The sequence below is a fragment of the Balaenoptera borealis genome (genome assembly GCF_965194805.1).
Source record: "Balaenoptera borealis genome assembly, chromosome: 3".
NCBI lineage: Eukaryota > Metazoa > Chordata > Mammalia > Artiodactyla > Balaenopteridae > Balaenoptera > Balaenoptera borealis.
The window spans coordinates 105,582,408-105,607,262 of NC_138866.1; the positions used below are offsets into that span (position 1 = coordinate 105,582,408).

The 24,855-nt window shown below is 35.0% G+C and overlaps 1 protein-coding gene across 7 annotated transcripts in view; it reads left to right on the forward strand.

The window, feature by feature from the left end:
* TCF12 (transcription factor 12) overlaps positions 1 to 24,855 on the forward strand; it is a 371,281-nt gene that overhangs the window by 147,513 nt on the left and 198,913 nt on the right. For 5 of the 7 annotated variants that reach the window (XM_082388101.1, XM_082388103.1, XM_082388100.1 and 2 more), the window contains one exon: positions 6,139 to 6,212. In XM_082388101.1, coding sequence (XP_082244227.1) covers positions 6,139 to 6,212 — 74 coding nt within the window. Of the gene's footprint in view, positions 1 to 6,138; positions 6,213 to 13,753; positions 13,816 to 24,855 lie in introns of all 7 variants that reach the window. The other 2 variants (XM_082388105.1, XM_082388106.1) reach the window with 1 other exon arrangement.

Below are 24,855 nucleotides of genomic sequence, written 5' to 3' on the forward strand. Positions count from 1 at the left end.
GGGTACTAAATCCCGCATGCCACAACGAAGATCCCATGTGCCGCAACAAATGACCCGGTGCAGCCAAGTAAATAAATAAATATAAAATAAAATAAAATAAAAATAGTGAGTCATAGACAGATTTTGGAAATGTTTATAAAGTAAATCTAATGGGATTGTATCATTGAGAGACTGAATAGGGACATTTTTTGCTGAGACTTATCCAGAGTTGGAGAAGAGGCATCAAGCCTTTTTTAGAGTGGACTTCTTTAGTGCCTCTGTGGAAGAAAACATCTGACATTGTTGTTTAGGTGCAGGGCTTTGTTGTTTAGATTCCAGAGGAGTATGACAGTTACTTTTAGGTGCACTGGGAGGGCCTTTTCTTGTTTCCAGAAATTTGACAGCCAGATAGTTTAGGGAAGGCTTGGAGATGGCTCAGGAGCTTTGTCAGGGTTATTAGAATGTCTCTTCAGATAATCAGAGCAAATCCTCAATATACCAGGTCACTACAGATAGTTCTCAAGGTGGTACAAAATACCTGCTTGCCCTTTGAGAACTTAGTTTCAATCCCTGGGCATTAGGCAGTTTTTTATTTTTCCTCAACAGATAGACCTGCCGTTTCCTTTTGACCTTCTACTCTTACTTCATTGATTAAATCACTAGAATGTCCTGTTTAATTGTATATTTACAGGACATTCATATAGAGTGATGTGGCTAATAAAAATAGCATAGCGAAATCACTGTTTGGAAGTTAATTTCAAAATTAGTCATTTTCTTGAAATTAGTCATGTTTAATTATCTTATTCTAGTGTACTTTGGCACTAGAATATCCCTACTTTTAAAATCTTAGTTCTCATCAATTCCAAATAGAAATTGTGATTAATTTTAAAGATGACCTAAAAAGGTGATTCTTTTAATCTTTTTACTGGTCTTATTTTCTTACATACTTTAAAAAGAGTCAAACTTTTTAATTTGACAGTTCATTTTACAGAATCTCAATTTTTTTAGTAAAAAAAAAAATTTCTGTAACCAATGTTATGTACTTGATATGAAGCAGCAGATCTTATATTTCCTTACAATTTCAACATTTCCATAGCTTTTCTGTTTTATTTGTTTTTCGTTAATGTGTAACATAAAAACAAAGGATTTGCTTTTATATTCTAATTGATTCTGTTTCACAGTGAATTTCTGGAAAAACACATCGGTAGATTTATTTCATAAGTATCTAAAATTTGAGAAATATAATAAAAAATGGTGGTGGTGGGTTTTTAGGTGTATATTGTTTTACAGTTGATTGCAGCCTTTGAGTCTGATCTAAAAGAGTATCATTACCCCACAAATAAAATTGAGTGAAGAAACTACTGAAGAGACACATCCATAGCTTTGGTTATCTGACATAGCTATCTCCAATCAGATTTCTTTTATCAAATTATCTATTGAATCATCCTATAGCAGATGGCAATCCTGCAAAGTATATTATCTTTTCCTTATTTATAACAGTGTTGGGATTTGATATTTTTGAAGTACATTTTATTTGCTAGAATAAAAACCTGATTTCACTGCTACCAAAAGCTGTGCGTGTCTGCGTGTGTGTGTGTATGAAAGAGAGAAAGAGACAGAGAGAAAGAGAGGTATACAATCTGCTGTGCTCTTCCTCCCAACTTTATATATGTCCCTTTTCCACAAGGAATAACTCTTGGGCATAATACAAAGCAAAGTGGCTGTATTGACTTCTTTTTCTGAAAAGCTTTTTTTTTTTTTAATTTATTTATTTTTATTTTATTTATTTTTGGCTGTGTTGAGTCTTCGTTGCTGTGAACAGGCTTTCTCTAGTTGTGGCGAGTGGGGGCTGCTCTTCGTTGCGGTGCACAGGCTTCTCATTGTAGTGGCTTCTCTTGTTGCTGTGTGCGGGCTGTAGGCGCATGGGCTTCAGTAGTTGTGGCTCGCGGGCTTAGTAGTTGTGGCTCGCGGTCTCTAGAGTGCAGGCTCAGTAGTTGTGGCACACGGGCTTAGTTTCTCCGCAGCATGTGGGATCTTACCGGACCAGGGCTGGAACCTGTGTCCCCTGCATTGGCAGGAGGATTCTCAACCACTGCACTACCAGGGAAGCCCTGACTTGTTTTTCTTATAGCTTTGCTGCAGGGATATCCTGACTACTCTTCTCTTGATTTTGTGTATCCCCCACCCCGCTTTCCCTTTCATTACTTCTCTGCTCTCTAGACTCCCCACCAGTACCTGAAATATTTTCCAATTCCAGACCTGTTTCTCCCTTCACCCTCCTTGTAGTCTAGTGTGACAGAGTCTTTGGTGATAGGTCTGGTGATAGCAGGTGGGAGAGAAGGAGCTGGTCAGCAGCTTTACTCCTCATTCACCCCTTTTACCTCCAGGTAGGTCTTGTCTGAGCCTCACCAAAGCTTGAATAATGCTTCATGTACACAAACCCTGTACTGTTTTTGAGCCCCTGGGGGCCCAGATTGCGGGGGGGGGGCGGTGTGGAACAGGTGTATAGGGTATAGAAAAGTCACTACCCCAAAAAAATGTTTCCAGTTTTTGCTAATGGCTAAAAACCTAGAGAAGTCTCTAGGATTTTGTGCTAGGAGAATGAAAGAAGTAGTAGGATAGAAGCTGTGAGATAATTTTGTATTGATTCAAGAAAGAGAGCACTTTCAGTCAAAAAAGATGGTGGCAGTAGAGAGGAGGCAGGCAAACTAGTACCTGAGTCCTTCATAGGAAAGAAAGTAATGCTAGATGTTTTACTTGGCTAAGTTTACTTGCTCCTCCAAGAGTCTTGCTCTCTGACATCTCAAAAACTTGGTTACACCTTGTATTCCTTCTTCAGGCTCCCAGCCTCTTAGGGAAGTGCCTGTATGTGTAGTAATTTATGATTAGCTTTCAGTTACTTTTCCTATTAAATGTTTTACAAGAGAAGGAAGCAGATTGTTTCATTGAATTCACAAACCAGTGTTTTTAGATATACGGTCTAAAATTTAATGTTTGTTCTTTACTGAAAAATGTTAAATAAAATATTAAGCCTTTTAAAATGAGGCACATGGAATCAAAATATATATTGGATTTTAATTGGTTCCATTCAGAAAAGCAGGTACTTAAAGAGATTCTGTATATAAAAGATTAAAAAAGTGTCATTTAAATCTCTATATTAGTTGAATTATTGGTTAACCCTTTTAATTTTGTTGCAGAGAAATAGATTAATTAGAAAGTTAAGCAAGACTCAGAAGTGTTTCTACTACTTAATTATTCCTAAACTTTCTGTTACATCTACCATTTTAATCTGTAAGTTGAGGCACTAGCATCTCAAAAATTGTTGAATTGGCATGTGTAGACTAGAAATAGTAAGGAAGGAAAAATATATGGCAGTGGTGATTCAGACATATCTTAATAGAAATGTTTTCCTCCTAATTACTGTATTGCAACTGTGGTATATTTTCTTGTTGATAAAAGTTTTTCAGATTTTGATCAATTTGTATAATTTCTGTATTGTTTATTTTCTGTGTGTAATTTCTTTTTTTCCTGTTACCTTGGTCTTGTGGCTGAAGCTTTGGAAAGTTTATTATTCCTGTCATATTTCTATGTTTGTACAGCCATTGTGTTCAGCAGAAAGGAATTGTTGATGCTAAAGGATGACTCTTGCCTTTGTCAGTGCCAGCCACGATCTTCTGCTCAGAGTCTAGATACATTAACAATAAAGCTATAGAGCTCTGAGTTTAAACCCTAGCCAGATCCTTGTTATTCTGTAGCATCCTTTGAGCCCTCTACATGTCTTGTATCGTTGGTATGTAGTACTCTTTAGTTGGTGGCTTAATTAATTACCATTTTATTTAATTAATCTTTGCTCTTCTTTCATGTTGTGGAAGTAATTAGTGTCACCTGATGAGAATTAAGTATGTGTTTTCACAGAATTTCATTTATCACTTAAAATTTTGTCTGAGATGTTTTCTATAGCAGGCACCCATATATTTTCTTTTACAAATGTATTTAAAATAACACATAGCCCCCATATTTATTATTTGATAAAAGACAATTCAGAGTCATAAAATGAATTCTCTTCATTAGAAATAGGATCATCAAAATAAGTTTGCATTGTTTGTTCTAAATGTTCAATGAAAGTTATGTTTACTCCCCACCCCCAGGCCCACCATTCTGCTTTTTATGGATTTGTCTACTCTGGGTACCTCATATAAGTGGAACCATATACTATTTGTCCTTTTGTGATTAGCTTATTTCACTTAACATAATGTCCTCAGGTTGTAGCATGTGTAAGAATTTCTTTCCTTTTTAAAGCTGAATAATATTCTATTGTAGGTATATACCACATTTTGTTTATCCATTCATCTGTCAATGGACACTGAAGTCACTTCTACATTTTGGCTATTGTAAATAATGCTGCTATGAACATGGGTGTGCAAATATTTGAGACCCTGCTTTCAGGAGCCAATTTACTTTTGCATTTTACTTTGGATATATGATATTTTAAAAATGTAACTCATTTAGAAAAAAAGTTACAAATGGAAAGTATGATCTTTTTAAATAAAACTTTTCCTAAAATTATTTGCAGTTTCGTAAGTAGCTTTATATTAATGGATTTTGTAGATTGATAGTAGTCTTTGTCTTGGATTGGGTCTCATTGGAATCCTATCTGCTATTCTACAGTGTTGATTGCAAAGAAAATGCTTGGAAAATAGACCACAGGTAACTGGATACTGGTATTTAGTAACAAAGTGTGTTTTTACATGATACTCCCCAGACTTGTAGAATCTTTCTTAAATCTAGAATTTTAATAAGAATTCTCCAAGAATGAAAAAAACAAAAACACTGTTTTTTGTTGTTGTTGGTTTTTGTTTTGTTTTGTTTTTACATGTAATCTGTGTGTTTTTAAAGCTTCTGATTCATTTGAAATTGTGCCTAATGTGTTGTTTATAGTAGGTACCCATCTTTTCTCTGTACTGTTTTTGATATAGGAAGTACAGATTCATAAAAAGAATAAATTAGGGTCCTACTAACTGAATTAGTAATTAGTGTATTTTACTTTGGGTACTGACTTCCTTTCCTTGCTTTTGTCACCTAGTCCTTCAATTGGCAATTCTGTCCCTATGAAAGAGCCTTGGGAATCATGGCTAGTTATTGGAGAATTTGTAGCATTTAACTTAGTACAGACCCCTTCTCATCTAAATCACAGAAGACTTCAAGGAATTTTTTTGAAGAAAAAGAGGTTCTATACTTAACAGAATGTTGTTTTTGTAACATCTAGAGTTTTCTCATGCAAGAATGAAACAAAAAAAGTCAACCATTTGTATTTCATCGTAGAAAGAATCTCAGAAGGGGTTGGGAAAGTGTACCCTGTTAGGAGTCAAGGATGAGAAAGGCTGGTCTTCAAAACAGAAAGGGGAGAAATGGCTGGATTGAGAGATCTCCAGCTCTTTCAGATTTTTCTGGGGATTGACTGGAAGGTGAAAATAATGGAGCCAAAGCTTCAGAAGGTACATTAAGGAGGATAGTGAATTGTTTTGTTGTTAATGGTAATTTATCCTTGTCACATTGAGTCTTCCTTTGCAATTTTCCTAAGAGTAGATCTACTCGTTTAGAATCAGATTTTAGAGGAGATTTTATTAGGATGAGTTGTCACATCATTTTGATTAGTTTTGATATAATTAATGTTGATTTGATATGGCTTGATATAGTTTGATTTAGTTTGATGTCTTCAGTTAAGAATAGCTACTCAGTGCTTTGATAGAAACCAGTTTTATTAACTTGAGCACTTGTTTGACTTGCTTCATTTTCTAACCCTTATTCACTTCATATATTCATGGAGGCAGTACTAAACTTCAGAAAGTTGGGGGTGGGGCATTCATCTACTCTTAGAAGTAGCAGTTGGTGGAGACAGAGGTGGAGAGACCTAGATTATGCTCTGTTCGAAAGTCTCCAAAGACCTACATTGGCAATGTATGTAGGGCATTGTATAGAGCAGTGATAAAGATACTCCCAAGTAACTTATTTCTGTAGTTTTCTGAGACAAGGATTGATACACAGCCAGTTCCAATCAAATGCAGATACCACTCACTGAACTGTATTATCTGCTGTACCAAACAAAACCCATCATTGTGTCCTCTTGGATTTATATTGTTTACTTTCTTCTCTCCTTAGGTATGGATGAACGAGGAGGTACGACATCTTGGGGAACAAGTGGTCAACCAAGCCCCTCTTATGACTCATCTAGAGTAAGTTTGCTCATCAACCCTTGATTAAAATTGTAAAGATAATTTGGCAGAATAAGTAAGTTCTTTCGTATGTGAGTTCTGTTTCCTAAGAGAAGTGAAGATTAATGTATTTTATGGGAATATATTAGAATACCCAGTACCTTCATAGTAGCTTTAATTCTTTCCCTTAACTGTCATACTATGGGAGTTCATTTTATGTCCTACAATGAAAGAAATATTCTTGATGTTATTTCTACACCTCAACTACTTGTAATACCCTTTACTAAAGTTGGAAGAGCTTGGAATGCCTCACTAAGTAATCTCTAAACATAGTCATTTTTCTTCTTGTATTGTTTATTTGCCTTGAGAGCTCTCAGAGGACCAGCTTCTAGTCTCCCCTTTCACGTTCTTGCTACAGTAGTCATCAGCGATTTGTATCAGGGATTCTATAGCCCTGTCTCTTGGAAGCATATCAAAACAGATACAACAGATGACATTTCTTGGTTGGCAGTTAAGAGAAAATAGGACCAAGCTAACATGCTACACAGTGAAAGGTTAAAAGTTTAGAGCCTTTTCCAGAAATTAAAAGACCAAAAAATTCCCCAAAACTTTAAAAAATGAGACTGAGAGACTGAAAATTAGACCAAAGAATTGACAATAAAATTAAATGCTGTGCTCCCAGATTCCACAGTAAATTGATGAGGTTAAGAGCTACCTTTTCCAAAAGGTCATACTTTGAATGAATAATGAACTATTTATTTCTCTCAGAATTAACCAAGAGAAAATAGACAAGCATAAAATTTATGGGCACTTAACTCTAGAAGCAAATTGGTTTAAGTGGAAGAAAACCTGAATAATGTGATTGGAATTCATAGTCTCCATATGGGTTACACTGTTGTGCATTGAAAAATGCTGAGTGAACATACTTACTAAAATATGTGGTTTTGCTATTATATTTGGCTGTAAATATGTTTAATTTATTTTAAATACTTGGGAGAAGAACTGGGATAGTCCTGTGGAATCCAGGAAACTGAAGAGAGAGACTGTTAAACATGGGTTTTAGTGTTCCCTTCTCTCAAATCAGTGCTGTGAAAGCTGAGTTGTAGTGTAAACAGCACTGTCCTGGGTATCACAGGATCTACTATTGACACTACTTTGAACTTGCTACTTAATCTTGGACGTAATATTTTATCTTGTGGGTAAACTGGTTGATATCCAAATTTCCTTCCACCTTTAAAATTTTTTTATTTTTTGAATAATATTGTGAATAGGAAAGATAAGTTTCCTGTTTCGATTTTGAAGTAGAGATTTTATGTATTAGAGGACAATACTAGTTGATACTGGATTATTTTCTTTCAGAGCCTTGAGTTACTGTGTGATAACATGTTATTTCTTAATATACATTAAGTGGTGCCTTTGTACCTTACTTCCCTTTCAAACTTTCAGTGTTTTTCTAGTTGAGTACTAAGTAGGATTTTAGGAGAAGAGACCATAATAATATATCCAAACATTTATATATTTCATGTTCCTGAAATTAAGTTTACCTTTAGAGATGGACTTCAAAGCAAATCTTGCTTTTCTTTTTGCTATTTGATCTATAGGTCAAATGTGAAATGCAGTTTTTTATTCTTAATTTGTTTTTTTCAGTGTATGTTATGTACAGTGAAAAGTTAAATTGATTTTATAGTAGTTTTCTATTATAAAAATCCAGATTAATCTCAAGATATCCCATACAGCCATACACATGCACGTGCGCACGCACACGCACACACACTATTCACACACATTTTTTTCCCTGCCTGTCTACTGAGTGATCTGATAGAACAGTGATTTACTGCCCTCCTTTCTTTTTGTTCCCAGTGAAATCTACTCTTCCAATAACTGTCTTCTTTTATCCTAGTCATGATTAGTGTTAGTGTTAGTCAAGATGTTATATTTTATTTACAATTTCAAACCATTTATTTCTCCCCTGAACTCTTCTCATCAGGGAGAGACATTTATGGTTATCTTTGAAGCTGTCCTCAGCACTCCTTATAGGAAGATTGTCAACTTTTTGAGTTTTATTATTAAATATCTTTCACCATCTTGACTACGTTTTTCATAATCATAAGTATAGATGGATATAATTTTGTTAATAAGAATCTCAGTTGAACAAAGTACTTCATTCTCCTGAGTATTTTAATGCGGTGAGTTTTTCAAATTTAGAAATAAATAACGATATTGGCTAAAAACTAGTTTTGACACATTGTTAGTAAAATTAACAAGTCAGTTTAAGCTTTAATGAAATTGCAGATGCCTTTGTAGAAATTATGTGAATGACATTTATTTAGACTTTACTATATTGTATAAATAACACATTTCCATCAGAAAATCTCATTTAATAAATAATTTGATTATACATTAATGATAGAAAAATTTTTAATTTTACTTTTTGTGGTAGGTCATGATAAAAAGGTATCTAAAAACTGCAAAATGAGTAGTGTAGTGGAGTTATAAAGCATATGCTTTTAATTTAGATGGATTCAGCTGTCTGAGTTGCTGCTCTTCTCCCTCCACTCAGAACTATAAGGGAGAAAGAATAATTTTTTGCAGTACTGTAAAGTAGTATTTAGCATATGAACTCTATTAATACTGTATTACTATACATTTTAGTGTACAAGATTGGCTATACAGAATCATGAAGGTTGAGATCAATATTTATTTAACAACTTTTCAAGGAGAATTTTTTCTCTTTATACTTTTTGCCTAATAGGTCCTGACTTTAATTTTGATGAAGATACCATTCTGCTCTAGTAACCTTGATGCATAAGTGAGTTCCACTGGAATTGTGTGGCTAAGAGCCCACAAACTTCTTTTCAGTGTTTTACCCCATGCCCATTCTTTCAGAAGTAAGAAAAGTCACTACAGCAGAGCTCTTTCTAGTGCGTCTTCCCTGTTTTTCCCAAATCCACCAGAAAAGTAGCCTCATAGCGTACAGGTGGTTGGTTGAGTTTCCGGTTATCAGAACTACCCACAGCACCGTTGACCTACTCCCAACCTGTGCAGAACAAAAACACACACGTGAACAGATAAAAGCATCATCATGATTGAATAGCGCTTCTATTTTCAGAAATTTGTGAAAGTGGTGATTGAATTTAAAGCACCAGAGACTGAAAGGAGCGATTAATCTCAGATAATTTAGACATGGGCAGAGGTATAATTAATTAATGACTTTGTCCCCTCCCTCCCTTATTTTTTATTCTTTCCTACAAATGAATGTTTTCTATATTTGACATTTGTAACCAGGCATAAAGGCCAGAGAATATCATGATTTTTACTTATTTTCTACAGTGTTAATGATTTATTCTAGTTTCAGATTCCCCCCACCCCCCTTTCTTTAGATTTACTGTACCTCAGTTTACTCATCTCTGAAATGGGGATAATAATAATTACTTTACAAGGTTGTTGTGAGAATTAAATGAGATACATGTACAGTGGGCAGTGCTTAGATCAGTGTCTGGTACATAGTGAGTATTCTATAAGTGTTGGCTTTAATCTTATATATGTCAGAATTTATCAACTAGATTTATTTGTAACAAACAAATTTAAATGAATGAATACATTTGCAAATGTGCTGCATTCTAAGTGTAATGAGTAAGAATTGTTTTCTGATTCAGTCATGTTTATTAATACTATACTTTTACTTCTTTTAGATTTGTAAAGGACATAAATAAAATTGATTTCCTTTCCCCTTCAATATCTTTCTTGGGAATGCAGAAGTCTTCTGACAAACTTTGATATAAAAGTTTTTGTCTGTATAATGCTTTATATATAATGAATGCTCTGTATGTGTTTGCTGAATATAATCAAATTGAGGGATAATCATTAGATATACTAGATTAATTGTGTTTGGAAATCGAGGAGGGGAAAGAACCAAAATTGATACAAGGTGGTGAAACTTGAAGTAGATGGTGGTGGTATTAATTAATGGTTATAGGGCTTTCTTCTGTGCTTACAAATTATTGCCCTGATTGATGACACTGCTTAGTGAAGCATTTTATTTAAGATCACAGCCTCTGAAGAGTTGTGCTCTGTGACCTTGGACAAATTACATAACCTCTTTGTGCCTCAGGTTTCTAATCTCTATAATTATGATAATCTTACAGATACTTTGTAGGATTTTGGTAAAGATGGAGTGTAATAATAGCTATGAAGTATTTCATTTCATTTATTGATAACAATAAATGAAAGCTGCTGTTACTATTATTGCCACCATTATTATTTTCTCCAAATATCTAATATTTTATTATGTATTTTCATGCTTATATTTCCTCATGTACAAATTCTGTTTCAAAAATGTTGTCTGATCATTTTAGTTTACGGAAATTCCAAGGGGCCTTGTCATCTTGGTTTTCCTGCCCTTTTAAGCTCTGCTACCCAACCTAGGCCAAGCTCACAGTGCTGAAGTACCTTTGGAGTTTATACCCTGGGCAAGGGGTTATGAGAGGGCTCATAGGAAAGAGAAGTCTTTCTGTTGATACTCTTTCCTACAATACAGAGTTTTGCATTCCTTAATTTAAAAGGTATGAGTTCACTGGTAGGTAACCACTAATAGAAATTATATTTATAGGTACCATCAATGCCCAGGAGTTGGCAGTTTAATCATAAGTATTTTCAGGTTACATATAACCCATTGTGGTAGTTATTTTTGGAAAAGAAACAACATTCTATTGAGTAGAGTTTGAGTGCTTATTTTTTCTAATTGCTAAATTTCTACCGTGGTTTTCCCTTCTCTTTATAATATGGTTTGCAGAATGAAACAATCTCGCTCGTGTTGTTCTTCCTTCCCTCCCCATTTTGCAATATTCAAATTTTGAAAGCTAGAAGAATTTTCAAAACTAGAAGGTGTTTTATTTATATCCAGTCCTTTTAGTTTGTAGAGGAGGAAACTTAAGAGAGTATGAGATTTGGCTAGGTTGAGATGTGTGCTGTTGATACAAAATACACATGAGATTTGGCCAGAAAGTTTGCCTAGTTAATGACAGACTGTGGCCTAGAACTCACATATTCTGAATTCTGTGCTAGTATTTTTAACCCCCTTACCTTGGAATTTCCCAACTCAAAGAATTGTCTTAAATTTTCTTCCATATACTGAAGGAATGGGAGGAGAGAGAGGACAAAGATGGAAAAAAGAAGAGGATCTGCAATTGATAAAGAGGGCATTGGACATTATTTGATTTTTTTAAAAATTTGCCTGGCAAGTATAGTGTTTCGTGAGGCAGAATAGTGTAGAATTTAAGAGGTTGAATGTTGAAATTAAGATGCCTGTGCGGTTTCTGGCACTCCTGTTTCTTAGCTGTATGACTCTAGGCACGTTGCTTCTCTTTGCCTCAAACATTTTTTTTCTTTTCCCTTTTGCATTGGTTGTGGGGGCCGGAGGTGGTGGATACTAATAATAACTACCTTACTGAAGTTCCGGACTTAGGCCTATTAGTGGAGAAGGGGAAAACCAGTTATGTGGTGATGAGTTGGCTTTAAAATACTTAGCTTAGCTGCTGTGTATGACTCAGCACAAAATAATCTCAGGGACTTTCTGTTAAGGGATAAATAGTTGATATGTTTTGAAGTCTTTCATTGTAAATATACTGTGACTTGTGCTACCTGTTGCAGTGAAGGGATATGAGGGTTCAGTTTATTTAAAAAGCACCAGCAGTGGTCATTTCTCAGATCAGCTGTCAGGAATACACGTGGATGGCAGCCTGACAGACCAGATCAGGTAGAAAAATGAAAATATTAGGGTACAAGGATTCAGAATTTGTTCTAGACTTCTGAGAGTCATACACAAAGCCATAGATTAGGTACTTGGGTTAAAGGAAACAAAAACAAATAAAAATTCAACTAGAGTAAACATAGAGCTTTCAGATTCTGTGGACACTAAAATGAGTCTGTAAGGTTATCTGTATTCATTTAATGTTACTTCTCTAACAACTTTGGACCATTTCTGCTAGATGTGGCTAAAGGGATCTTTAATTTTGCTTAGTGCTGTCTCCATTCTTAGCAAGTATTCAATATCTGTTCCTTCATATATATGGAAGAGTTTGGCTAATAACCACTCTGAAGTTTGATGGGTAGCAAGTTGGAGATGGCATAATAGGGGCTTAATTCCCTTCACATGCTATCTATGCAAAACAAACAGGGGTCATTCTGACCCCAGGAAGGGTTATACTGGGTGGAGTTTTGAGAGAACCTGGTGTGTAGTTCATTTACATTTGACAGTAGAGGCCTTGGGAGTACCTAGGAGCAGAGAGAACGTGTTGTTTTCTTCTCCCAGCAGAACACAGTGGCATGAGAGCTACCCTTGTAAATAAGGATGACAGTGTTGTCTGCCTGCTTTTAAGGAACTTGCTCTTACTGTGGTTCCCCAGTTTTACCCTGCTGAGATTTGTAGATGCACTCAGTTTCTGAAATGTCAAAAGTGAATAAATGTGTATCTTAGAGTTCAGGAAATATGGTTGGAAATACAAGTCATACTTACCAAGTCATCTTTATTTTAAATAAACTATAAAACTTTAACTCTTTTAAGGCAGCAGTGAGAAGCTCTAATTAGGCAACAAATAATTAATTACCAAAGTAATTTCACTGATTACCATGAGATTACAGGAGAGGGAGAAATTACTTTGAGTGGTCAGGAAAGACTTAATAGAATAGGAAGAATTTGAGTAGAATATTGTAGGACAAACAGTATTTGTGTGAATAAGGTTGAAAGGAAGACAACTCTTTCTGGAAATGTAGAATGATGGGACCACAAGTTACAGAGGCACCAAAATCACCAAATTTAGAAAATAGTAAATCACCTTGCTTTGTAGGTGAATAGTGTGATAAGGCAGATAACCTTTCTGTAGAAGAAATAAAGTCTATCCTTTGAGAAATAGAGAACCAATTAAAAATAAACTTTGACACAGGGAATGGCACAAAGGGTTTTATAAAGATCAATATACTGTGGTATGAAGGATGGATCCAAAGACAAGAAATTGGATAATCTGATATGATGTTACTACACAGGCCCACTTGGGATGAAAAAAGACTTCGATTGGGATGATAGGATCAAGATCACAAAATAATGGAAAGAGGAGAGATGTCACAAAGGAAAAAGAAACTGGCACACTTGGTGAATGAGGAAGATATGAAATCATGTAGACTCACTACCCCCAGAGAATGATGACTCCTGAATTAAACTCCATGTGTTTTATTTAGCCTTTGACAAGTTAGCTGTGGTTGTGTTATACAACTACCAGATTGTTTGATTTTGATAAATAGCTTCCCTTACAAATGGGAAAATCTAGTTGTGTGAATAAAAAGTAAATAAAATAGTTTTTACTCATTGTCCCCCATTTGTCAGCGTTAATGGGTAATAAAGTTCTCTCCCTTAGAGCACATATTTTCTCTAGATTGTTTACTGTTTGCATTGTTTTTATTTTTGAGGGGGATAATGGTATAGGTTTTATAGCTACTAGGGGATCAAATGCAATAATTAGAAAGGACACACAAATTTTGAAATAGTATTTTATGCCTCTTGATCTCAGGTACAAAACACGAGATGAAGCAGTTAAATAGCAAAGCAAGACAGGAGGGACAGAGAATTAAAGTAAGTGTTTTCTATATATTGCATCTATGTTCCCATTAATCTCTGTTTTGTTATGTAACTGCTCCTTCTGAATGTTCTGAATGTGAAGAAAACTGTGGGTAAGAAAAGGGTGTATTTTAAAGTTAGGTTCAAATAAACCCATGAGAGAAAACGTTGTTTGTTACTCTTGGTCCTGTTCAAACAGCACCTGCCTATAAATTGTAATCATAATGTTTTTGGATAAGAAAAAAATTGGGTTAAGATGATGTAAGCTCCTTTAAATCTCTTGCTAGCAGATATTTAAAATGAAAGAAATCACATAGCTATCAGATTGTCCACTTTCCCATTTTTAAGCCAGTCAAACCTATTTTTTCAGTTTAACCATTCAACAGGGACAATGCCTGTTGAGATGCTCTAACAGATCTTTTGGAAAGAGCCTGTATGTCAGTTTCTCACCTCATTGTGAGTTTCATTTAACTTTGTATGCCTGTGAAATAGCATCTTTATCAGGATTGATCTTTACAATTCTCTTTTTTTTTAATCTTCTCAGTGTTGGGTCTTTAAAGTTAACAAGTGGAAGTCAAAACATAATAATCTTTGAATCTCTCTTATGTCCTTTTTTGTAATTGTTGAGGATTTATTTTCTGACAGCTTTTAAAAAAAATTGTTTTCTATAAATTTAAATGTTTTTTATTCATGAGAAAATAATGGAGGGTAGATTCTGGCAGAAGACATTTTTAGGCCTGCTTAGCCTGTTTTAATTAGTAACAATATTTACAACTACCATTTGTCACAATATAGTTTAAAATCTTTCACATGTTACCTTTTTTTAAGTTTCATACCAGCTCATCAAGAAGCCATTTAAAAAATACCATCCATTTTAGAGGTGAAGAAATTGAGGCTTAGAGAAGGTAGATAACTTACCAGATATTAAGCACACAAGAGTAGTAACCGGGCAGTATGATTTTAAATTACTGTCCCTTTGGACCATATCACACTTGCTGAAGTTTAAGAGAGACCCCAAAATAGTTGTTATTACTACTTGTCCAGGACTTTGACACATACTCTAGAAGTTGTAAGATGATGTTACTATCATTATATATTATTCACATTTTATACATAAAGATATAAGCCATGGAATGAATCAGATAAGTTTGCTTCCTAGTATCACCACTGTATTTGACCTTGGAAAGGATAAAATAACTTAATCTCTGAGCCTCAGATTTCTCATCTGCAAAGAGATTTATCTCATAAGAAGTGTGTGAGAATTAAGTAGAGGAATAAAGTATTTAGCACATATGTGTAATTTATTAAAAAGTCTATAAGTGTTCCTCTTTTTACAGTCAGTCTCATGAAAAGTTACTCCATTTTGATATAAAACCATGTTAAGAATTCTACAAGTCTTGGATGCTCCTTAGAAAGACAGCTGTTTTGAATTCCTGGAGTATGTCCTGAACAAGATGAGGGACCTGTTGCAGTTTTTAAATGCCCACCAAGAGGTCCTGTAAGTCAGGAAAAGTTAATTATGTTTATAAAATTGAAATTATTGGAAAAGTTCATTGCAGATGAACAGATCTTGGGATTTGGAGATTATTGGGAAAAATAAAAGTGGGCAATCCAGGTTCTTATGAACGTAGATTCTTATTAACCTACATTCTTATGACAGAATGTAGATTCTAAAAGAGGAGGCTTCAGTTAATTCCTCAAATCTGTTTGAAAGATATCTACCTCACAAGGTAGTGATGAGACCTCAGTGAGCTTATGTATGTCAAAGGCTTAGCATGGTCAATTAATGTCAGTTCCTTTTGTGATGTACTTTTGTTATATATTCTAACATTTTTATTCTGAGAATAAGAAGCTTGGACTGTTTTCCTTCAACATATTGAACAGATACTTAATCCTTTGTGCTGTCAAATGAAGTAATTATTTTCATGTGGTTTTATATCATAATCAATCTGCTGCTTTTTGCATGGAGCAGATCATGTTCCTGGTGTGTAGTATAGGAAATTATTTAGTGATTAAACAATGAAGTATCAGCTGTACTGAACCAAATGTCTTCTCTGCATTGGTGATACCATGAAATCTTATTAAGCTTAGACTTTTCTGAGTTCTTGCTCTGTAAATATTTTCTTCATTTTCCACTAACCCTACCTTGCTCTCTTAGATCACTTTTCCTCAGTATCTTCCTTCCCAGTTTGGAATTTTACAGTCTTCTCTTGGGTGTCCATATTTTAGTTTGTGGGCTGTTCACATGAAAATCCTTTTTTCTCCCACTTTTTTTAACTTATGAAGCATTTATTGAGATTTCACTATTTTCTAGTCACTGGCATTAGTTGGGCAAAATGAAAATGATCAGTCCACATTTCCTGGGCAAAAGGAGTGCTCCTTCTCATGAGAAAAACAGATTGTTATACCACAGAATGATAGAAGTTGTAGTAATGAAGGCCCAGGGAGAGTAGAAGCACAAAAGTATAAGCAATACTTGGTTATAAAACCTCCAGAGCATATCAAGTGAAAATGATGTTTTGTAATACAAAGAACAGAGGACTGATGAGTTACTTATTCTGGACTTAATTCCTAACATGTAAAACAAAAAACTTTGAGCACTATCAGGGTTTCTAGAACTGGGCTCAATAGGTTATTAATAAACAATACGTAAATACAGAGCTCTGTGGTCCAATATATTTATGTATTATTGAGATAAAGAAAATTAGATAGATTTCCTTGTTGGTATTAGGTGTCTCAGTTTTTAATATTATTGTAAATTATAAATCTTTAAGAAAGGAATAGAATATACTTCTTCTCACATTTTTTTTCCTACCGTGGAATCCTTCTGTGTTACCTATGAATTGTTTGACTGATAGTAACAGTCTCAAGAAATAGTAAATTAGACAACTTATACACTTAACTATTAATTTAGATCTGTGATCCATTGCGAGTTCATTTTTGGTTAAGTATAAACTCAGGGTCAAAATTGATTTTTTTTTTTTTTTTTTTTTTGCATAAGAGTATCCAGTTTTGTTGGCACTGTTTGTTGAAAAGATTGTCCTTTTCCCCATTGAATTCCCCTGTTATCTCTGTTGAAAATCAATTAACTGTGTATGTGAGGATCAATTTCTGAACTCTCTTTTCTGTTCCATTGATTTTTTTTAAACCTTTACATCGATACCATATTATCTTGATCACTGTACCTTAAAATACATCTTGATATCAAGTAGTGTAAGTCATCCAACCTTATTTATTCTGTTTCAAAACTGTTTTTCCTATTCTAGGTACATTGCATATACACTGAAACATTTTCAACCAGCGTATCCGTTTCTAGAAAATCTTCTGGGATTTTGGTTGGGATTGCATAGACTCTCATCAGTTTAAGGGGAACTGATATTTTAGCAATGTGGAATCTTCTGATCAGTGACTGTGGTATAACTTTCTCTTAAGTCTTCTTTAATTTCTGTTAGTAATGTTTTATAGTTTTCAGTGAACACATACTACACATCTTTAGTTTATCACTAAATAATTTTTGATGCTGTTATAAATTTCAATTTCTGGTTGTTCATGCCTTATATAAAAACTATAATAGGTTTTGGTATATTGACCTTGTATCCTGCACCTTGCTAAACTCACTAGCTGTAGTAGTTTTTTTGTACATGCTGGAGGATTTTCTCTTTGGATAATGAGAATTTAACTTTTCCTTTTCCAATCTGGATTTTTCCCCTTTATTGAATTGGTTATGATTTCTTGTACAGTGTTGAATAGAAGTGATAAGAGTGGATAGCTTTGCCCTGTTCTTGATGTTTGGAAAAACAACCAGTCTTCCACCATTAAGCATGACATTAGTTATATGTTTCATTCATGTGATTTATTAGATTGAGGAAATTTCCTTTTATCCCTAATTTGTTGAGAGTATTTATCAAAAATGGGTGTTGGATTTTATTAAAATAATTTTTTGCATCCATTGAGGTGGTCATATGGATTTTCTTTTGTAGTGTGTTGCTGTGGGATTATATTGATTACTATTTTTAATTTTAAACCAACCTTGCATTCCTGAGATAAATAGCACTGGATTACTATGTGTTGTTCTTTTATATATTGTTGAATTCAGTTTGCTAAAATGTTGTTAAGAATTTTTATATTTGAGTAATACTGATCTGTATGATTTTTTTTCCTTGTGCTATCAGTCAGAATTTGATATCATGATAATACTGGCCTCAAAGAATGAGTTGAGAATTATTACTTCTATTTTAATTTTTTGGCAGAATTTATGTAATGTTGGTATTATTTCCTCCTTAAATATTTGGTAGAATTTACCAGTGAAGATATGTGGGCCTAGATTTTTCTTTGGGAGATGGCTTTTAATTTTAACTTTATTAGTAGATAAGAACTATTCAGTTTTTTTTCTTGAGTGAGCTTTGTTAGTTTGTGTATTTTAAGAAATATGTCCATTTGTCCATTTCATCTAAGTTGAATTTATTGGCATAAAGTTGTTCATAATAATTCTCTATTACCTTTTAAATATTTATATTAGTTATCTCTTGCTATAATAACAAATTACTGCAATTTTAGTGGCTTAAAATAGTACACATTATGGACTCACAGTTTCTGTGGGTGAGGAATTAGGTATAGCTTAGCTTGGTCCTTTGCTTCAGGGTCTTTTATAAGACTGTAAGCAAAGTATTGGCCAGAACTAGGGTCCCATCTGAAAGACTGATTGGGGAAGGATCTGCTTCCAAGATCATGTGTTTTTTGGCAGGATTCAGTTCCTTTTGGTTCGTTGAACTAAGGATCAAAGTCCCCTGTTGGCTGGAAGCTGCCCTCAGTATCTTGCCAGCTGGGCCTTTCCGTCATGGCAGCTTACTTCATCGTAGCCATCAGGGGAAGAGGGGTCTGCTAGGAAGATAGAAGGCACAGTATTATGAAGCCTAATTATGGAAATGGCATCCCATCACTTTTGCAATATTCTGTTGATTGGAAGCAAGTCACTAGGCCAGGTCACACTGAAGAGGAATGGCTTATATAGGGGTATGAATACCAGAAGACATAGATCATTGAGGGCCATCTTAGAGTCTGCCTGGCACAGCATTTGTAGGATCTGTAGTTAAAATCCCTACCTCATTCCTGATATTGGTGAATTGTTTCTTTTTCTCCGGATCAGTATGGCTAGAGGCTTATCTCTTTTACTGACATTCTCAAAGAACTAGTTTTTGTTTCTTTGGTTTTCTCAATTGTTTTTCTGCTTTCAATATGTTTGACTTCTACTCTTACCTTTACTTTGAGTTTAGTTTGCTCTTTGTTTTTTAGTTTCTTAAGGTGGAAGTTGTGGTCATTGATTTGAGATCTTTCATCTTTTCTAACAGGCATTTTAGTACTATAAATTTTCCTCTGACCATGGTGTTACCTGCATCCCACAATTATTCCTATTTTGTGTTTTCATTTCATTCAGTTCAAAATACTTTATAATTTTGTTACCGAATGAATCGGGTCCCGCCACCTCCCACTTACAAAATCAGTTACGTACTCACAAACAGTAGAAAAGAAAAAGGTGCTCTTAATCAGAATGCTGGCAATCTGGGCAGATGGTGGACTTGGCATCCGCCACAAACCACCTCCGAAGGTTCTGCTCAGCCATGAAACTTTTAAAGAGAAGGAGGGAAGTAATCCAGTTAATCATTGAGATAGGGGGGTCAAAGTCATCACCATCCCCCCACTGCTCGCAGGCTCGTTGACTTCTTGTGATCTTCCTCTAGATGTTATCTTGTTCACAAAGTTTGTTCGGGAGATGACTGAAGGGGAAGCTAAGGGAGAGATCTGGTCATCTTCATTTCTACATTTCATTGCTTATTCTTCATTTCTACTTCTTTGATCTATGGAAAGAACTGACAAGTTAGGCAAGGTATTGTGTGATTAAAAGATTTGAAAGGTGTGCTTGGGCCAGAAATGAGTAGAACATGGTGGCACCTGGTTTAAAAGTTAGTTACAATATAGCTTTGCTAAAGTGACAAGAAAAGGGGCTTCCTGCTGAGGGTGGTTTCCTGCAAAGAGCTGCTTACAAATCCCCACTTGTCAGAACATCATTCCATTTCTGTGGGGTTAGGGGTGAAGGTCTGTCTTTTGTAACTTCTTCATGCTGGCATAGAGTGCTATAGTCTCAGAGTGGAGGGTGTCAACATGGGTCTGTAGCATCTCTGCTGATAATTTTAGTTGTCTGCTTACATATACAGGTAGAGAAAGCTACAATTACTTTGATGCCCACAAAGATATAGATTATTATGAGCAATAATGTTAATCCCATTCTCTTGAGGCCAGTTCTTGGAATTGTGCTAGCCATAGATTCAATACTGCTCAAGCTGGAGCAGCTTATGTCATGGCTACAGTCTGGTCATCATGCAGTTAGCTTTTTTCCTGTGGTGGCAGTTATAGTATCTGTAAAACAATTCAGGAGTGTGCATCAGACACTGAGTCTGTGACTCTGTTGTCCTAATCATTAACTGCTTGGTTTTGTACTTGGGGTGGGGGGTGGGGGGTGGTCCTGCTCTGTTCCAGTTTTCCTATTGCTTTCTTCCTTGACCCTTGGGTTATTTACAGTTATATTGTTTAATTTTGAAATATTTGGAGATTCTGTAGATATGTTTTTATTATTGATATTTAATTTATTCCATTGTAGCCAGAGTACATGCTTTAGTTCTTTGTGTAAATCTGTATTTCTGTCTGGTGTTATTTTCCTTTTGACTGAAGAACTTCCTTTAACATTCCTCATTGTGTAGGTCTGGTGCTGATAAGTTTTTCATGTTCCATGTGTCTGAAATATTCTTAATTTTTTGTACAAGGTATAGAGTTCTAAGTTACCATCTCTTTTCCCTCTTCTCCTTCTTCCTTTTCCTCCTCTTCTCCCTGTCTTCTGCCTCTCCCCTTCCCCCCAGCAATCATAGGATTCACTTTGTTTCCCCTCTCTCAGGGATCACTGTCCTGCACTGACCATGTCCAATGTCTCAAAACTCTTGCTTAATGTATTTTGTTTATTTTTTATTTTTTTATTGTTTCAAGTGTGAGGGTTAATCTGGTCTGTTACTCCATCTTGTCTGGAAGTGGAAGTGGAAATGTAGTTTTTAGTTAAGCTAGTCTGACAGGGACCATGGATTTGCTTCATCAGTAGGAGCCCTATGAGTAGCACGTTATAAATGAATGGAGAAGTGAAGCCAGCACTATTAGCTTTTCCTGCACAATACTGAAAGTACTGGCTTATTCAAGAGATCTTTGGAATTTTGATACCCTGTTTCACTATTGTGTTTAAAAAAAAAATTTTTTTTTAAATTAGTGGCTAACATTAAGTCATCTGCTATCATAGTTCCCAAGTTTAAATCAGTTCTCTACCACTCTCTGACCTTGGGAAAGTTATTTAAATTCTCTAGGATAAAATTTCCTCATCTATGAGATGGAGAAAATATGGTATCAATATATAGTTTAAATTAACTGATATAATACCTGACAGCCCTTAACACAGTGCTAGCATATGGTAGTCACTCAGTAAAAATTAGCTGTGATGCTTATGATGCCACCAGAGGCGTGCTTATTGACATTTTTGTTTTCCAGTTATCAACGTTTCATTTTGCCTTAGGGCATTCTTAGCAGCTCTTAATGCAGTATTTCTTCTGCCTTAATGGCACTGCTTATTCTGCTTTGAAGCTGTGCTGGTATATTGCCATATTCTAAACTACACCCAACCCAGGAAGTTTAACTTGGAAGTTGGCAGACTGGCTTGGGCTTCTTTTAAAATATCACTGGTCGTGCCAACTTGTCCCTTAAACTAATAGGGAATCTAATATTAGTAATTAAGCCTTTGGAAGCTATAATGTGAAACATATGAGGCTCAGACTTCATACAAAAGTTACTCAGTTTATTAAAACATTTTCAAGTATTGTCTCTTTCTTCTTCCAAACTGTGAGCTCCTGGAAGGCAAAGACTGTTTTATTCATCCTTGTATTCTGGCACTTAGCACAGTGCCTGATACATTACTGGCATTAGTACTTACATATACATATGCATTGTCACACTTCCGCATGCACATTTTGACCTCTTTAATTTCATAAGTAACTAGATTAAAATGATATGAAAAGACATGTAAAAGAAAAAAGAGGTAGTTATAGGGAAGAGGAAAACAAGAAGAAAGTCAAGAGGAGTAGAGACAAGAAGATCCCCTCTCAGAAGTGTTGATAAACACACCTGTTGGCATCTACAGTAGAACTTAATAGTACACACTGAAAACATAAGAACTCAAAGCAGACAGGCAGAAAAAAGAGAAAAATCAATTTAAGGTACTACTATGAATGAAATTGTCACATTGGTTCAAGTAGATGATAATTCAGTTTCTGCCACTATTAGCCATGATATCTAAGTGGCACATCTCCCGATCTCTCTTAGGAGGTATATAAAAAAAGACTGGTAGTACTGTGAACTAGTACTGATTATCAAAGAAATGCTGGTCTCCTATTTTTCTCAGTATCCAAAAATTTTATATGATGTGCAAATGTGCTTATCTAATCTTATATTTTTTAAGTATCTGAAAAATTTGTACTGGGTGCAAATATAGTAAAACAGTATCGATTTAGACTAAATGTCTGAATTACAGTATAATTTTACTTTTAAGGAAATAACTATGTTGTTCTTTTTACTTTTAATTATGTGTATTAGCTAGAAGTATTCTAAGAAATTAATGCCACTTAAATTTCCTTGTCAGTTTCATTTAACTAGATATGTAGAATACACATACACATATCAGAGCCAAGTTTTTCTCTAATAATAGATAGCTATTTGTTTGATTGCAACTTGATGAAGTTGCTGGTTTGTGTTTGATTACCATGTTGCATGAAGAATACTGTCCTTATGCAATAGAATCATGGTCATGGAGTGAGATGCTTCCACTGAGAAGCATTCAAAGCTCATACTAACTGAGGGAACAATAGATTCACCTCTGCTTCTCATACTCACTCTAGGGTGCATGCTTTTCTTAGTAGAATGAAAGAGGGGTGGAACTGTTTTTAGTACATTAATTTTTTTTCTGCTTTCTTTTTAATGAATTCACATAATTTGGTTAGATAAATATATGTATGATATGGGTAAATTATGATATCTAGACATTTGAGTAGCCACACAAGTCCTGCTTTTAGTGATTAAAAAAAGTTGATTTGCTCATATTCAAATCTAGTATATGTTTTTCAAATTGATGAATGAGTGCTCCCCGAAGGGGTCACTCGTCAGCAGTATGTTGGAGTTACTCAGAGAGAGACCTTGCTGGTTAGGCAACTGATGGAAAAGGAGATAGCTTCACGTGCTGATTCTTAAAAGCAAGGAGGTTGACAACATGCAAAAGTGAGTAATGGGTCTTTATAAAAGTGCCGTGAAAAGGGAGGGTAATGTATTTAGAATTTAATTCCTTTGATCTCCATAGCAGTAAAGGCTAATCTAGAAGAGAAAAGTTTCTTTACATACAGCTTTGAAGTGTTAACATATGGATGGGAAATACAGTGATTCTAAAGCTGCAGTTGTAGGATATTTATAGACAAATATAATTTTTAAAATGCTTTCTTAAATTAAGAAAGAGAAGCTTTGTCAGAAATATTTTAAATGCTTTGTCAAACTAAAAAATTCTAAAGTTAAAAATGAGGGATTGTTCAAAATCCAAGAAAAACTTGCTGAGTTCTTTCTCTAAGCTACTCATTTGATATTGAAGTCTCTGCTAAGAGGACCAGGCTTAGTTTTCAGAAGCCCATTTATCATTAAAAAGTCATCTCTAAAAGTTAGGTTTTGTTTATCAGATATTTTCAGAGTAGTTACACCTGCCTCTCATATCTGATGGTGATGCCTTTCTGCTTTTCACAGGAAGTCCTGACATTTCAGCTGCTGCGAACACTGCAAGAAAAACTGTATAGATCAGAAAACAGGGGCACTACCATCCTTTGGTATTACGTAGAAATAAAAATTTCTTTTTTGCCCTTTCTTTGTTGGAATATCCATATGGTACCTGTGATCCTCTAGCCAGGTAACCACCATGGGCTTTGAAGATCTAGGAACTGAAGAAGGGGACGATGGGTTTGTGTATAACTAATCCTTTTACATTCAGTTGCTATATCTGGGTAGCTTCATTGCTGCAGAACAAATCACAAATTCCCTAAGGAAGACTAGATGCCTCATCTGATAGTTTTTCTCTGGTTGAGCCTCAGGTTGAAGTTGGATTTCAGGCTGTTACCCTAAAGATTTTTATCTCTGTGGGAATATATATGTATATTTTTTTGCAATTTTCAGTGCCTAACAACCAGATCATTCAGATGTCCCCTTTAGTTTATTGGAATGGAGTACACAGTTTTTCTCTAGAATTTTTCTCCCCATTTTGTTATAATGAATAATAATTCTTAACTGTAATTGCCAAGTTATTATCATAAACTCCATCTTACAGGAGGGAACTCAACTACTGGTCCTAATGGTAGAAATTTCCTTCTAGGTTTGTTGGAGCCTCTGTTTGCATTCTCTGTAGGAATTATGTCAACATCACAGAAGATTGCTGCAGTTTATTACCACCTTGGGCAAGGGGAATGTTCTTCAGGAGGAATGAATGCCTGTACTTGATATCCACTTACCAAAGGAGATTTTCCATTTCCCATTTTGTTTGCTTTTTCTCCATCACAATCCATGGGTTCAAAAAGTTCTCAAAAGCTCTTTTGACTGTCCCTATTATTTTGAGCACCACTAGCCAAATTAGGTGGTTTAAAATTTTTTTTGTGTTTCTATTTTCCTGGCTCTATTCCTTTATCACCTATGTTTGAGTAAATATACTCTTCATTTTGTGTGGCTGCAGCCTATCATTGAGCCATTCAGTTCACAGTAATTCCAGGGAGGAACAATTATTTCTAGAGAGACAGCATTGCATGATGGGATGGAGTCAGACTGCCTCGGTTTAAATTCCCATCCTGCTACTTACTGTTATATACCAGGTGAATTATGTAAAATTTCTGTGCCTATTTCCTTATCTATGGCATGGGAATAATAGTTCATGGGGTTGTAAGGATAATG